The 17,092-nt window shown below is 39.6% G+C and overlaps 1 protein-coding gene and 1 long non-coding RNA gene across 2 annotated transcripts in view; one reads left to right on the forward strand and one right to left on the reverse strand.

Moving 5' to 3' along the window:
• LOC134637831 (uncharacterized) overlaps positions 1-17,092 on the forward strand; it is a 253,854-nt gene that overhangs the window by 140,612 nt on the left and 96,150 nt on the right. The window lies entirely within an intron of this gene.
• LOC134637120 (odorant receptor 131-2-like) lies at positions 10,524-11,453 on the reverse strand. Its single transcript, XM_063487469.1, has one exon. The coding sequence runs from the start codon at positions 11,451-11,453 to the stop codon at positions 10,524-10,526; it is 930 nt and encodes a 309-aa protein (XP_063343539.1).

Raw genomic sequence — 17,092 nt, forward strand, 5'->3', positions numbered from 1 at the left:
GACAGTGGGAAGGAAAAACTCCCTTTTAACAGGAAGGAACCTCCGGCAGAACCAGGCTCAGGGAGGGGCGGGGCCATCTGCTGCGACCGGTTGGGGTGAGAGAAAGAAAACAGGATAAAGACATGCTGTGGAAGAGAGACAGAGGTTAATAACAGACATGATTCGATGCAGAGAGGTCTATTAACACATAGTGAGTGAGAAAGGTGACTGGAAGGGAAAAACTCAATGCATCATGGGAATCCCCGGCAGCCTACACCTATTGCAGCATGACTAAGGGAGGATTCAGGGTCACCTGGTCCAGCCCTAACTATATGCTTTAGCAAAAAGGAAAGTTTGAAGCCTAATCTTAAAAGTAGAGATAGTGTCTGTCTCCTGAATCCAAACTGGAAGCTGGTTCCACAGAAGAGGGGCCTGAAAACTGAAGGCTCTGCCTCCCATTCTACTTTTAAATACTCTAGGAACAACAAGTAAGCCTGCAGTGTGAGAGCGAAGTGCTCTAATAGGGTGATATGGTACTACAAGGTCATTAAGATAAGATGAGGCCTGATTATTTAAGACCTTGTATGTGAGGAGCAGGATTTTGAATTCTGGATTTAACAGGAAGCCAATGAAGGGAAGCCAAAACAGGAGAAATCTGCTCTCTCTTTCTAGTCCCTGTCAGGACTCTTGCTGCAGCATTTTGGTTTAACTGAAGGCTTTTCAGCGAGTTTTTAGGACATCCTGATAATAAGGAATCACAGTAGTCCAGCCTGGAAGTAATAAATGCATGAACTAGTTTTTCAGCGTCACTCTGAGACAGGATATTTCTAATTTTAGAGATGTTGCACAAATGGAAGAAAGCAGTCTTACATATTTGTTTAATATGTGCGTTGAAGGACATGTCCAGGTCAAAAATGACTCCAAGGTTCCTCACAGTGTTACTGGAGGCCAAGGTAATGCCATCCAGAGTAAGAATCTGGTTAGATACCATATTTCTAAGATTTTCAGGGCCGAGTACAATAACCTCAGTTTGATCTGAATTAAGAAGCAGAAAGTTAGCGGCCATCCAGGTCTTTATGTCTTTAAGACATTCCTGCAGTTTAACTCATTGGTGTGTGTTACCTGGCTTCATGGATAGATAGAGCTGGGTGTCATCTGCATAGCAGTGTAAATGTATGCTATGTCTTCTAATGATGCTGCCTAAGGGAAGCATGTATAATGTAAACAGAATTGGTCCTAGCACTGAACCCTGTGGAACTCCATAATTAACCTCAGTGTGTGAAGAGGACTCTCCATTTACATGCACAATCTGGAGTCTATTAGATAGATATGATACAAACCACTGCAGTGCAGTACCTGTAATACCTACAGCATGTTCTAATCGCTCTAATAGGATATTATGGTCGACAGTATGGAACGCTGCACTGAGGTCTAGCAGGACAAGCACAGAGATGAGTCCACTGTCAGAGGCCATAAGAAGATCATTTGTAACCTTCACTAAAGCTGTTTCTGTGCTGTGATGAGCTCTGAAACCTGACTGAAACTCTTCAAATAAGCCATTCCTCTGCAGATGATCTGTTAGCTGTTTGACAACTACTCTTTCAAGGATGTTTGATATGAAAGGAAGGTTGGAGATTGGCCTATAATTAGCTAAGACAGCTGGGTCTAGAGATGCTTTTTAAGTAAAGGTTTAACTACAGCCACCTTGAAGGCCTGTGGTACATAGCCGATTATTAGAGATAGGTTGATCATATTTAAGATTGAAGAATTAATTAATGGCAGGACTTCTTTGAGCAGTTTTGTAGGAATGGGGTCTAAAAGACACGTTGATGGTTTGGAGGAAGTAATTATTGAAGTTAACTCAGAAAGATCAATTGGAGAAAAAGAGTCTAAATGAATATTAATGGTGCTGAAAGTAGCTGTAGATAATATTACATCTGTGGGATGATTATTAGTAATTTTTTCTCTAATGATTAAAATTTTATTTGTGAAGAAGTTCATGAAGTCATTACTAGTTAACGTTAAAGGGATGGTTGGCTCAACAGAGCTCTGACTGTTTGTCAGCCTGGCTACAGTGCTGAAGAGAAACCTGGGGTTGTTCTTATTTTCTTCAATCAGTGATGAATAGTAAGATGTTCTGGCTTTGCGGAGGGCTTTCTTATAAAGCAACAAACTATTTCTCCAGGCTAAATGATGATCCTCTAAATTTGTGACACACCATTTCCTCTCCAGCTTACGAGTTATCTGCTTTAGGCTACGTGTTTGAGAATTATACCACGGAGTCAGGTACTTCGGATTTGAGGCCTTAGTTTTCACCGGAGCTACAGTATCCAGAGTCGTACGTAGTGAGGAGGTAAAATTATTAACAAGATGATCGACCTCTGTTGGAGTAGCGTTCAGATAGCTGCTCTGCTCTATGTTGGTACAGGGCATTGAAGATGATAACAGTGGGTGGATTATATTCTTAAACTTAGTTACAGCGCTTTCAGAAAGACATCTACTTTGATAAAGTCTACTCTCCACTGCTGTGTAATCAATTATTGTAAATTTAAATGTTATCAAGAAATGATCAGACAGCAGAGGGTTTTCAGGAAACACTGTTAAATGTTCAGTTTCTATGCCATATGTTAAAACAAGATCTAGAGTGTGATTAAAGTGGTGGGTGGGTTCTTTTACATTTTGACAGAAGCCAATTGAGTCTAATAACAGATTAAATGCTGTGTTGAGGCTGTCATTTTTAGCATCTACATGGATGTTAAAATCACCCACAATAATTATTTTATCTGAGCTGAGCACTAAATCAGATAAAAAGTCTGAGAAATCAGAGAGAAACTCTGTGTAAGGCCCAGGTGGACAATAGATGATAACAAGTAAGACTGGTTTCTGAGTTTTACAGCTGGGGTGGACGAGGCTAAGCATCAGGCTTTCAAATGAATTAAAAGTCTGTCTTGGTCTTTCGTTAATTAATAGGCTGGTGTGAAAAATTGCTGCCACACCGCCCCCTCAGCCTGTGCTTCGAGGTTTCTGGTAGTTAGAATGACTCGGGGGTGTTGATTCATTTAAACTAACATAATCATCCTGCTGCAACCAGGTTTCTGTAAGGCAGAGTAAATCGATTTGTTGATCAATTATTAAGTCATGTACTAACAGAGACTTGGAGGAGAGAGACCTAATATTTAATAATCCACATTTCACTGTTTTACTCTTTGGTTCAGATGTGGATACTGTATTGTTCTTTCTTTGTGATTTTTTATGTTTAAGTTGTTTGTTGCTGGTTTTTAGTTTGTTTTTTGTCTTTTTGGGAGCTGACACAGTCTCAATGGAGATGGGTTTTTGGGGGGGTAGCAGGAGGAGAGAAGCTGCAGAGAGGCGTGTAAGACTGCAACTCTGCTTCCTGGTCCCAACTCTGGATAGTCATATTTTGGGGGGTTTAATAAATTGGTCCATATTTCTAGAAATGAGAGCTGCTCCATCCAAAGTGGGATGGATGCCGTCTCTCCTAACAAGACCAGGTTTCCTCCAGAAGGTTTGCCAATTATCTATGAAGCCCACATCGTTTCTGGGACACCACTCAGACAGCCAGCAATTTAAGGAGAACATGCGGCTAAACATGTCACTCCTGGTCTGATTGGGGAGGGGACCAGAGAAAACTACAGAGTCCGACATTGTTTTGGCAAAGTTACACACCGAGTCAATATTGATTTTAGTGACCTCCGATTGGCGTAACCGGGTGTCATTACTGCCGACGTGAATTATGATCTTACTGTATTTACGTTTACCCTTAGCCAGCAGTTTTACATTTCCTTCAATGTCGCCTGCTCTGGCCCCTGGAAGACAATTGACTATGGTTGCCGGTGTCTCTAGCTTCACGTGTCTGAGAACAGAATCACCAATTACCAGAGTTTGACCCCCGGCGGGTGTGTCGCCGAGTGGGGAAAAACGGTTAGACACATGAACAGGTTGGTGGTGTACCTGGGGCTCCTGTTTAAGACTATGCTTCCTCCTCACCGTCACCCAGCTGCCCTCTTTCCCCAGCTGCTTGGGGAAAGTGCAGGAGGGACAGGTGAAGTAGCCATGGTGCTTACGAGTCGGCTACGAGCTAAGCTAGCGAAACAGTAAAGAGACAGCGAGTGAATACTTTGGCTATAAATTAGGTAGTGAGCACACAGAAAGGGTGATTCAGATGAAGCACGTTAAGATTATACTATGAAAAAGGGATGTATCAAAAGATTTAAATTAAATTGCTAAGCAGAAAAGCTACTCAGAAACACCATTGTGTTTGAGCAGGAACAGGAAGTGATACTCTACCACCAAACCGATTTTTTATCCATTATTTTTAAGGTTTGATTATATAAAGATACCACAGGCTGAATTGTAGATGGTGCTGCTTGAGTCCAAACTGTCATACAGTATGAAAAATGCGAAAATATCATAGAATGCATAAATAACTGAGCTGTGAACGGTCCTGCTGTGAGGTATCCTGGTGAACAATATAGAACAAAGTTGGTTTTGAGAAGTGTTCTCTCTGATGAGGCGTTACTGTGAAGAATGCAGATCAGAGGTACAACCCCAATTCCAAAAAGGTAAAATGCACGTTTAAACAAAATGCAGTAATTTCACATTCAGTTCCTGAAGTAGCTGTGAGTCGATAGGCTTTGAACAGCTTCCTAGTAACTTCTCTCATACTGAATAAGAAAATTATTGTAACTTAGACAAAGTGGCTTTGTCTTTTAGATAAATCCAAATCCAAATCCAATTTATTTATATAGCACATTTAAAAACAAAAGGTTTGCCCAAAGTGCTGTACAAAAACACAGTGTAAAACACAAGATAAAACCACTGACACTTACATAAAACATAATAAAACACATAAACTATCAATGTCAACACAACATATACAAATATCAACTCACGCCAGTCTGAACGCTATCAAAAAAGGTGTGTTTTCAAAAGCGTTTTAAAAACAGGAAACGAAGATGGCTGTCTAATATTTAAAGGCAGCGTATTCCAAAGTTTTGGGGCCATAACTGAAAAGGCTCGCTCTCCTCTGCATTTGATTTTGGGACAACCAACAGCAGCTGGTCAGCTGATCTGAGGGTCCGTGAAGGAATATAAGGCTGAAGTAACTCGGAAAGGTATGGGGGAGCAAGACCATTAAGGCATTTATAAACCAGTGTTAGGACTTTGAAATTAATTCTGTGATGAACAGGAAGCCAGTGAAGAGAGGACAGGATAGGTGTTACATGATCATGCCTGTGGGTTCCAGTTAAGAGGCGGGCAGCAGCATTTTGAACAAGCTGAAGACGAGCAAGAGACCCTTGGCTGACTCCAACATAAAGTGCATTGCAATAGTCAAGCCGTGTTGAAATAAAGGCATGTATTACCTTCTCCATGTCACGTCTTGACAAAACTGGCTTCAGCTTTGCTATTTGCCTCAGCTGGAAAAAGCTTTTTTGCAACACCGAATTAATATGTTTGTTCAATTTAAAATCTGAGTCCATAATGACTCCCAAGTTTGTCACATGCTGCTTGATATAAGACCCTAGCCAACCACAATTTATGAGCGGGTTGCATGAAATATTATTAGGTCTAAATACAATCACCTCCGTTTTACTCTCATTGAAACTCAAAAAGTTCAGAGCCATCCAAGCTTTGACATCTTCAAGGCAGTTTAAAAGGATTTGGATGGAGCCTGGGCCATTTGGTGCTAAAGGCAAATAAATTTGGCAGTCGTCTGCGTAACAGTGACAGGATATTTCATGTTTTCTATAAATAGACCCCAAAGGGAGCAGGTATAATGAAAAAAGAAGAGGGCCAAGGATTGAGCCCTGGGGCACCCCACAAGAAAGGGGGGCTGAATTGGACTCAAAATTTTCAACTTTTACACTAAACGTTCTGCAACTCAAATATGAGCGAAGCCAATCCAGTGCTGCACCTTTGATGCCAACCAGGTGTTCCAAACGAGAGATAAGAATATTGTGGTCAACAGTATCAAAAGCTGCAGTAAGATCTAAAAGCACAAGGATCACGGAACTTCCACAATCAGTAGCTAAAAAGATATCGTTAAAAACACGTAAAAGTGCCGTTTCAGTTGAGTGTAGATGTTTAAAACCAGACTGAAAAAGTTCCATGATGCTATTAGCATCTAAAAACGCATTCAATTGGGTAAAAACAATTTTTTCCAATAACTTTGAAAGGAATGGAAGCCTTGAAATAGGTCTAAAATTTGAGCAAACTAAAGGGTCAAGGCCAGGTTTTTTTAATAAAGGGCTAACAATTGCATGTTTAAAACCATCAGGAACCACACTGGAAGTAATACTGCTATTTATAATAGCAAGGACTGAGGTTCCAACTGAAGGGAAAACGTCTTTAAAGAGCCATGCAGGGATCACATCCACGGGAGAACCAGAGGGTTTAATTTGTCTAACCATCTCGTTAAGAAGTGTAATTGAGATGGGTTCAAACTGGTATAAGGCAGCTGAACAGGGACTAAACGTGGATGGGTCATATGTAGGAGGTACTATTTCTGACCTGATGGACTCAACCTTGTTTACAAAAAAGGAAAGAAACTGATTACATCTGTTAGCAGAGCCTTCCAGGGTGGCAGACTGGGGCACATTTAAAATAGAACTGATGGTCTTATAAAGTGCGCGGGGATTACGACAATTTAATGCAATCAAAAAATGGCTATTTTTCTCATTTTTCACTGTATTTTGATAGCATTTCCAACAGTCCTTTAACATTTCAAAAGAAACCTGCAATTTGTCCTTCTTTCACTTTCGCTCTGCTCTCCTGCATTGACGTCTGACCGCTCGGGTGGCTTCATTAACCCAGGGCTGGGGAATACGTTTAGGGCGCCTGGTTTTTAATGGGGCCATAATGTTTAGGGTCTCAGTACAGGTTTCTTGGAACTGCAAAAGCAGCTCATCCAGACTAAGTCCTAAACTAATTTCAGGGTCAATAAAAGCATTTTTTTCTATAAAAGTTGAGGAGAAGAGCGCAGCAGTGGAAGAATTAAAGATTCGGCAGCGCCTGGGTGGAGCGCGAGCTTTAAACTCATGCACAAGAGAAATGTCAAATAAAACAGGTTTGTGATCAGAAAACACGGAGTCCCCAATTTCCAAATTAAAAACAGATAAACCACACGATAACACCAAGTCAAGAGTGTGCCCCTGCTGGTGTGTAGGGCCTTGTACAGACTGTACAAAGTTAAAAGACTGAATAAGATTTAAAAACTCCTGAGCAAGCAGTCCATCAGAGCAACAGACATGAATATTAAAATCACCAACTATTAAAATCCGATCATATTTAGGCACAATGTCAGCCAAGAAACATGAAAAGTCATTTAAAAAGTCTTTGTTAAACTTCGGTGGTCGGTAGATTACCGCACACACAACTGGTTGAAGACGTCCCAGTTCAAACATCAACAGTTCAAAACTGGAGGGGGGAACCGGTACATGGAGTTGCTTGCAATTAAAGTTATTTTTAAAAACTGTCAATATTCCTCCTCCTCTACCCGATATCCTTGGAGCATTTAAAAATGAGCAGTCGGAGGGCAATAGTTCAGAAATGAAGCTAGACTCACCAATTTTCATCCATGTCTCAGTCACAAAAAGGAGATCCAAACCATTTGAAGAAAAGAAATCGTTTATGACAAACGTTTTACTTGCTATGGACCGGGCATTTATTAAAGCCATCCTCGTTGGAACTGGAGTCTGGGCAGAAGTTGTCTGTGAAGCCCAAGTTAATGACCGCAAATTCACAAAGTTTATTCCACGACGCCCAAGACGTGAAAAACATTGGCGAGCAGGCTACTGATACTGTATATCATCAGGCATTTACATGACATGTCCTGCTCTTCCTTTCCTTTCATGTTCTCATTACCCTCACTCTCCAGCCAGTCACATGACTGCCCCTCCCCTCCTTTTTTGGATGGATGGCTGTTAAAATGGAGCTCTTCCTTCCTAGTGTGACCGAGTGTTGCTCATATAATGCAACAGAAAAGAGTTGAATGGGATTATTTTAATGACATATATAGAATACACTATATACCTATACTGTCATGTTTATATGTTGGAACTACAATGTTAAGCATTAGACCCTATGCTCAAATTGTTTGTGACCCATATATTTAGGTCAAGTATTATTTACATTTGTAAGAACACCTGTTAAGATCTAATAATTGGGACTAATGTGTAACTTTGATGGGTTTGTGCCCTATTTTGACAGGTTGTGACATATGGTTGGTAGAGATTGGCCGATCTGAAGATGCACCTGGTAATTATTTTTATGTATGAGTCACTTTGACAGTTCGAACTCTCCGGAGTTGTAGAAACTCCTAATTAATCAAATTTATAGCTTACTTTTGACAGCAAAACTGCTGTTAAAGTCATAAAATGTCAAGCAGGATTAATTGTTTTTAATGTAAGTAATGTAATGTAATGTTATTTTTCACCTTATGAACCGACCTCAGCCCCTTACTTGTCAAAAAGAGCCATAAAAATGATGGATGATAAGGTCTGGGACAAAAGCCTAGAAAGTTTGGCGAGGCAGGTTTTAAATATCATTAGTAAAGCAAAATTGTGTAAACTGATATGTTGATCAAAGTAAGGCGTTAATAAACACATTCAGCAGGTAATAGTTTTTAAGAAAAAGATTCAGAAAAATATATATAGAAAAAGTGATTAAATCTACTGATACTGTGGAACAGCCCATGAAGTAAAAAAACAAAACTAAACAAAAAAACAAACAAACAAACAAAAAACAATAACAGCAACAAAAAACCCCAGCAAAATAATTCCAAGATAAATGGAAGGAAAGGAACTTTCATAATGAATCATATGATTGGGCATGTCATCAAAAGTAGAACTACTGCAGTGCATGGCAGGAAGGACAGCTGAAATTATTTTCCAAATAAAAACAAATAGAAAGTTGAAAAGTATTTCTCTTCATATTTATTATTGGGAAAACCAAATGTACTCCAGCTGTCAGGTGTCACCAGGGCAATCAAACGAACAATAATCTGCCATTATAAACCTACAAAAAGAATCACATGATGAAAAACCTCTATAGGTAAATGGACACAGGTGAACAGCAACAAACTGTCCACGAGAAACTGTAAAACACAGACATAACTGTGGAAAAAACATATGAACAAACATTATAGTCATCTTTATAAAATTTTAAAATGACATTTACATGTATATGAATATTGAATATTATTAATGACACCATGTCTGAGGAAAAAAATGAGAATACAAATCATGTAATCATTAAAACTGGATGGTCTGGTGGTAAGAGATGCTCGTTCTATTTATGTCACGTGTCAATATTAAAAACTCAGCCAATTTTCTTCATTTAATCTTTTTTTTAACAATTCAAAATTTATAAGAGAAAAAAGAAGTTAAATAAAAAAATTTCATCAAACACCTGAAAATACAAAACAGATATTATCTATAGATAATGAAACATCCTGTTAAGATGAGCTGAACTGAATGTATTTTAACTAATCCTGAAAACTAATGATGATATCTTCTTTTTTTTTTTTTGTTCCAACTCAAAATAATGTGAGATTTTCATTTCTTCATTTTTTTGTTGCTCATCATGAAGTTGCATTTTTGAGTACTGTCATCATGTTAGTTCAACCAAGGCCGTTTCCAAATAAGATAACATACAATCCCTCAGTTTCACATTTTAATAATGTTCTGAAATCACTGTGTTAGGATGGTAAATTAGCATCATCAGGAGATGAGACAGGTAGAATATTTTTAAATGTCTAACAGAAGTCACGCCAGGAGAGACAGGCCCAAGGACAGAACACAGGGGAACAAGGCTGAGCACATCTCTCACTGTGTGAGAAGTATAGCCCATTAAACATGTGATCAGTGGCTGTAAAGGCAATTATAAATGTTAACATTTCTTTAACTCATTTGTAACTTCTGAAAATGCCCATTCTGAAGAATTATATGATCATTACAATATATTTAAACTTCATTTTTGCACAGTGGGATGAAGTTGATGCAGAAGTGAACAATATCTGGCTCAGTACTTTTATTTTTTTAATTTTTGTTAATAGTTTCAACTATTTTTGAACAAAACTGATCAACAAGTGATATTTAGAAAATACTTCTGTGTCTTCAACATGGTTTTTTACTGGAAAACGTCAAAGTCAGTTACAAACAAATGAATTGAAGAGACACAAAGAGGCTGAGATATATATAGTCTATAGGGAGGGTAGGGCATTACATCTGTACAGGTTCACTTTGTTGCCTGTTCAGTTCCTGTAATTGTTCCCTTTGTGCCCTGACCGTCCAAGATTTTTGTCATTAATCATTCATGTCAGAAAACACAATGATGTTAATAACATTTTAGGACAATTAACTGTAAACAAACTGACATCAAAACATCTGGTGTTTCATGTCTTGAATTTCAAAGGAGAGGATATAACAGGATTCTTTGTGAATTTCAACCAGTACTAATATCAGTTGCTTTAACATGATTTTACAAATGCTATCATAAGAAGGACAAGCCAGCAGCCAAAAAGTCTACTTCAAACAACGACAGCATAGATGATACATGAGGACAGGTCTGATGGTCTGATCTCTTAGCCCATAAATGAGAGAAGTCAGAAATCTGGGTAATACAACCAAACACACATAAAAAACATTCTGGATCCATGAGAATGCTGTCATTGTTACAGTTCTCGAAAGTGCTGTGAGCAATGGGCGATAAATGGTTGAGCAGAGACTGAGGCACAGCTGCACCAGGTTCAGCAGCAGTGTGGTACGGGCTTTACGAGCTAGACCCTTGTCTGCAGAGGCTGACCTGGCTGCTGCTACAACCCCAATATAAGAGAAAATGATTGCCACAGCAGCTGATACAAAAATAACACAAGTGAAGGCTTTGTCATAATGATCAGTGTTTAAGCCGAGCAGTATATCAATGTTATTACAATGGTCTTTCACATTTACATTTTCCAACTTTAGTAAAACTTTCACCACCAAAAGGCCTCGAATGAGGATGTTTACTGAGCTGACAGCCCAAGTCACAATGACGCCCACCACTGTGTTTCTAATGGTGATGATGGTCGCATGCCTCAGTGGGTAGCACACAGCTACATATCTCTCCAGAGGCATCACCACCAGCGTGAGAGGGGAGATCACAGTTGTGAGACTTGTGAAAAAAAGGAGAACTCCACAAACAGGATAAAACAATTTTACTTGACTAACAGAGAGCAGAAAAAGAAGCTGACTCTGTGCCAGCTGCACAGTTTCAGCAAAAAGAAGGTTATAAAGAAGAATATAACGTGGGGTCTCATGAAACACCGGCTTACTCCTCAATGTGAACAACATGGTCCCATTAATGAAGAGAAAAACACAGGATGGAAATGTAGTTAATGTGGAAATAATCATTATCCTCAGGAAGTCCGGATACTGGAATACAGCAGTGATGTTAGATCGAGATACAGTCAACATTGAGGAAAAAAGATGATAGTACAGGATCAGTTTAAATTTGAAATTTCACTTCTGACAAACACACCGTGAATACAGTCAGTAATATAGCAATATAATATATATAATGAAATATTCTGTGCCGAGAGGAAAATATCTGAATCATACTGAGTACACGATCTGTAGAGACAGTGTCAGGTTAGATTTGGTGCTTGTCTTCATGTGGGCAGAGCTCGTCTGCGGGGTTTGCTTGGTCTCACATGTGATATATGAGCACTGTGTTCACATGAGACACCACATCATTGTAGTTACCAGATCTCTAACTAATAACACAACTTTGCTCTCATTCAGTGTCTGACAATCAGCTTGCATTTAACAATTAACTGGCTGTGGGATCTGAAAGGAATTCTGGCATTTTACTACTTTTAGAGCTCAGTGCTGCCTTTGGTACTGTGGATTGTTGTATCCTTGTCTGTCGGTTGGAGCACCTTATTGTGATTAAAGCAGTTTCTCTGGTTACTTCCCCCTTACTGTCCATATGATCGTGCTACGTTACCTTCCAGTCAACCTGCTTGCCATGCTCATCTCTGAAGTTTTTACTGCCAGGTCATATGTTCATTACGTGTATGCTGTGCTCTCAGCAGTATTCACTTCAATCAATCACCTGAAAGTTGATAACAGTTTATCTTGAGACCCGCCTGCTTTGCATTGCCAGCAGTTTGTTGCGGATAGTTGCTTGAGGTTGCCAAAGGTCACTGACCTTTTATGTTCTGCTGTCAGCACATCGCTGACAATGTGGACTCAGCTTAAATCCATCAGAGTGCAAGCATGAAGAATGACAAGTTACGAATGACAATAGGGTTTTGGGTGGAAGGGTTGGACCAGCCATCTTAAACCCAGTAAGCTGAACAGTTCGATTTCAGTGAGGTTTCAGTGAGGTTCTCTTTTTGAGCAGGTTCAAATGCTATTGGCCTGACTACTCATGGCAACCTGAGATTCAGTGGAAGACCTGCTGTCTTCCACTGAATCTCAGGTTGAGGTTGACAAGTTAAGCCTTCTAGTATTTATTTGAGGTTACCAAGGTCCATGAAGACTTACATGTTCTACATTTCCCAGCTTAAACCCAATTCCTCAATTCAGGTATTGCTCACTGATTCCTCTCCAGTTACTCTCCATGTCTATTTGGACTCATCATTTTTATATGTAATAAACTGTTAACTTGATTCCCAGAGCTTTGTCCTATATTCGAGTTGTCCAATCTTTTCTAATGATAATAATTCCTAATTATCCTACTTTTTTATTAAAAAAAATTCTGCCTCAGAAAGAGAATAGCTCCAATAAATAACTGAAAGTCTGATATGGCCTTCACATCTATGATGACCAATGTTCCCTCTAAGCAATTGCACACTGCTGGCACGGTCTCTGCGTACACAAAATCTGCGTTGCGCACAAAAAAGAATCTAACCTGAATTGCAATTAAAATTAATACTTTAACAATTCTGTTTTGCAGTGTTAATTCAATTTCAATTCATTTTTATTTATATAGCGCCAAATCACAACAGCAGACACCTCAAGGCGCTTTATATTGTACAGTAGATCCTACAATAATAAATACAGAGAAAAACCCAACAATCGTATGACCCCCTATCAGCAAGCACTTTGGTGACAGTGGGAAGGAAAAACTCCCTTTTAACAGGAAGAAACCTCCAGCAGAACCAGGCTCAGGGAGGGGCGGGGCCATCTGCTGTGATTGGTTGGGGTGAGAGAAAGAAGACAGGATAAAGACATGCTGTGGAAGAGAGACAGAGATTAATAACAGATATGATTCAGTGCAGAGAGGTCTATTAACACATAGTGAGTGAGAAAGGTGACTGGAAAGGAAAAACTCAATGCATCATGGGAATCCCCGGCAGCCTACGTCTATTGCAGCATAACTAAGGGAGGATTCAGGGTCACCTGGTCCAGCCCTAACTATATTCTTTAGCAAAAAGGAAAGTTTGAAGCCTAATCTTAAAAGTAGAGATAGTGTCTGTCTCCTGAATCCAAACTGGAAGCTGGTTCCACAGAAGAGGGGCCTGAAAACTGAAGGCTCTGCCTCCCATTCTACTTTTAAATACTCTAGGAACAACAAGTAGGCCTGCAGTGTGAGAGCGAAGTGCTCTAATAGGGTGATATGGTACTACAAGGTCATTAAGATAAGATGGGGCCTGATTATTTAAGACCTTGTATGTGAGGAGCAGGATTTTGAATTCTGGATTTAACAGGAAGCCAATGAAGGGAAGCCAATACAGGAGAAATCTGCTCTCTCTTTCTAGTCCCTGTCAGGACTCTTGCTGCAGCATTTTGGATTAACTGAAGGCTTTTCAGGGAGTTTTTAAGACTTCCTGATAATAATGAATTACAGTCGTCCAGCCTGGAAGTAATAAATGCATGAACTAGTTTTTCAGCGTCACTCTGAGACAGGATATTTCTAACTTTAGAGATGTTGCACAAATGGAAGAAAGCAGTCTTACATATTTGTTTAATATGTGCATTGAAGGACATGTCCTGGTCAAAAATGACTCCAAGGTTCCTCACAGTGTTACTGGAGGCCAAGGTAATGCCATCCAGAGTAAGAATCTGGTTAGATACCATATTTCTAAGATTATCAGGGCCGAGTACAATAACCTCAGTTTGATCTGAATTAAGAAGCAGAAAGTTAGCGGCCATCCAGGTCTTTATGTCTTTAAGACATTCCTGCAGTTTAACTAATTGGTGTGTGTTACCTGGCTTCATGGATAGATAGAGCTGCGTGTCATCTGCATAGCAGTGAAAATGTATGCTATGTCTTCTAATGATGCTGAATAAGGGAAGCATGTATAATGTAAACAGAATTGGTCCTAGCACTGAACCCTGTGGAACGCCATAATTAACCTCAGTGTGTGAAGAGGACTCTCCATTTACATGCACAAACTGGAGTCTATTAGATAGATATGATACAAACCACTGCAGTGCAGTACCTGTAATACCTACAGCGTGCTCTAATCGCTCTAATAGGATATTATGATCAACAGTATGGAACGCTGCACTGAGGTCTAGCAGGACAAGCACAGAGATGAGTCCACTGTCAGAGGCCATAAGAAGATCATTTGTAACCTTCACTAAAGCTGTTTCTGTGCTGTGATGAGCTCTGAAACCTGACTGAAACTCTTCAAATAAGCCATTCCTCTGCAGATGATCTGTTAGCTGTTTGACAACTACTCTTTCAAGGATGTTTGATATGAAAGGAAGGTTGGAGATTGGCCTATAATTAGCTAAGACAGCTGGGTCTAGAGATGCTTTTTAAGTAAGGGTTTAACTACAGCCACCTTGAAGGCCTGTGGTACATAGCTGATTATTAGAGATAGGTTGATCATATTTAAGATTGAAGCATTAATTAATGGCAGGACTTCTTTGAGCAGTTTTGTAGGAATGGGGTCTAAAAGACACGTTGATGGTTTGGAGGAAGTAATTATTGAAGTTAACTCAGAAAGATCAATTGGAGAAAAAGAGTCTAACTTAACATCAGTGGTACTAAAAGTAGCTGTAGATAATATTACATCTGTGGGATGATTATTAGTAATTTTTTCTCTAATGATTAAAATTTTATTTGTGAAGAAGTTCATGAAGTCATTACTAGTTAACGTTAAAGGGATTGTTGGCTCAGTAGAGCTCTGACTTTTTGTCAGCCTGGCTACAGTGCTGAAGAGAAACCTGGGGTTGTTCTTATTTTCTTCAATCAGTGATGAATAGTAAGATGTTCTGGCTTTGCGGAGGGCTTTCTTATAAAGCAACAAACTATTTCTCCAGGCTAAATGATGATCCTCTAAATTTGTGACACGCCATTTCCTCTCCAGCTTACGAGTTATCTGCTTTAGGCTACGTGTTTGAGAATTATACCACGGAGTCAGGTACTTCTGATTTGAGACCTTAGTTTTCACCGGAGCTACAGTATCCAGAGTCGTACGTAGTGAGGAGGTAAAATTATTAACAAGATGATCGACCTCTGTTGGAGTAGCGTTCAGATAGCTGCCCTGCTCTATGTTGGTACAGGGCATTGAAGATGATAACAGTGGGTGGATTATATTCTTAAACTTAGTTACAGCGCTTTCAGAAAGACATCTACTGTGATAAAGTCTACTCTCCACTGCTGTGTAATCAATCATTGTAAATGTAAATGTTATCAGGAAATGATCAGACAGCAGAGGGTTTTCAGGAAACACTGTTAAATGTTCAGTTTCTATGCCATATGTTAAAACAAGATCTAGAGTGTGATTAAAGTGGTGGGTGGGTTCTTTTACATTTTGAGAGAAGCCAATTGAGTCTAATAACAGATTAAATGCGATATTGAGGCTGTCATTTTTAGCATCTACATGGATGTTAAAATCACCCACAATAATTATTTTATCTGAGCTGAGCACTAAATCAGATAAAAAGTCTGAGAAATCAGAGAGAAACTCTGTGTAAGGCCCAGGTGGACGATAGATGATAACAAGTAAGACTGGTTTCTGAGTTTTACAGCTGGGTTGGACAAGGCTAAGCATCAGGCTTTCAAATGAATTAAAAGTCTGTCTTGGTCTTTCGTTAATTAATAGGCTGGTGTGAAAAATTGCTGCCACACCGCCCCCTCGTCCTGTGCTTCGAGGTTTCTGGTAGTTAGAATGACTCGGGGGTGTTGATTCATTTAAACTAACATAATCATCCTGCTGCAACCAGGTTTCTGTAAGGCAGAGTAAATCAATTTGTTGATCAATTATTAAGTCATGTACTAACAGAGACTTGGAGGAGAGAGACCTAATATTTCATAATCCACATTTCACTGTTTTACTCTTTGGTTCAGATGTGGATACTGTATTGTTCTTTCTTTGTGATTTTTTATGTTTAAGTTGTTTGTTGCTGGTTTTTAGTTTGTTTTTTGTCTGTTTGGGAGCTGACACGGTCTCTATGGAGATGGGTTTTTGGGGGGGTAGCAGGAGGAGAGAAGCTGCAGAGAGGTGTGTAAGACTGCAACTCTGCTTCCTGGTCCCAACTCTGGATAGTCATATTTTGGGGGGTTTAATAAATTTGTCCATATTTCTAGAAATGAGAGCTGCTCCATCCAAAGTGGGATGGATGCCGTCTCTCCTAACAAGACCAGGTTTCCTCCAGAAGGTTTGCCAATTATCTATGAAGCCCACATCGTTTCTGGGACACCACTCAGACAGCCAGCAATTTAAGGAGAACATGCGGCTAAACATGTCACTCCTGGTCTGATTGGGGAGGGGACCAGAGAAAACTACAGAGTCTGACATTGTTTTGGCAAAGTTACACACCGATTCAGTATTGAAGAAACGGTAAAAACTGCGTTTTATAAGGAAAACGCTTGAAAGCACTCTCCACCTGTGAGCAAAAACAAAACCACAAAACCTCCAAAAGTTGATTCTGTTCATCTGGACGTAGCGTTTTGTGGGAGAAACAAAAACCAAAAAACCCCACCCTTTCCTATTGGTCAAAAAATGTACCATGTCGACCAATCAAAAAACATGGCATTTAGTTGTTTAGGAAGGGGGAAGTTTTAGGACTGACGGCAGTGTTTTGAGATGTGGGAGGTTTGTGACGTTTAGCGCAAATCTTGTGTAGTTAGTGTGTAGTGTATAGTGATGGGA

The sequence above is a fragment of the Pelmatolapia mariae genome, linkage group LG10_11, assembly GCF_036321145.2.
Source record: "Pelmatolapia mariae isolate MD_Pm_ZW linkage group LG10_11, Pm_UMD_F_2, whole genome shotgun sequence".
Lineage (NCBI taxonomy): Eukaryota > Metazoa > Chordata > Actinopteri > Cichliformes > Cichlidae > Pelmatolapia > Pelmatolapia mariae.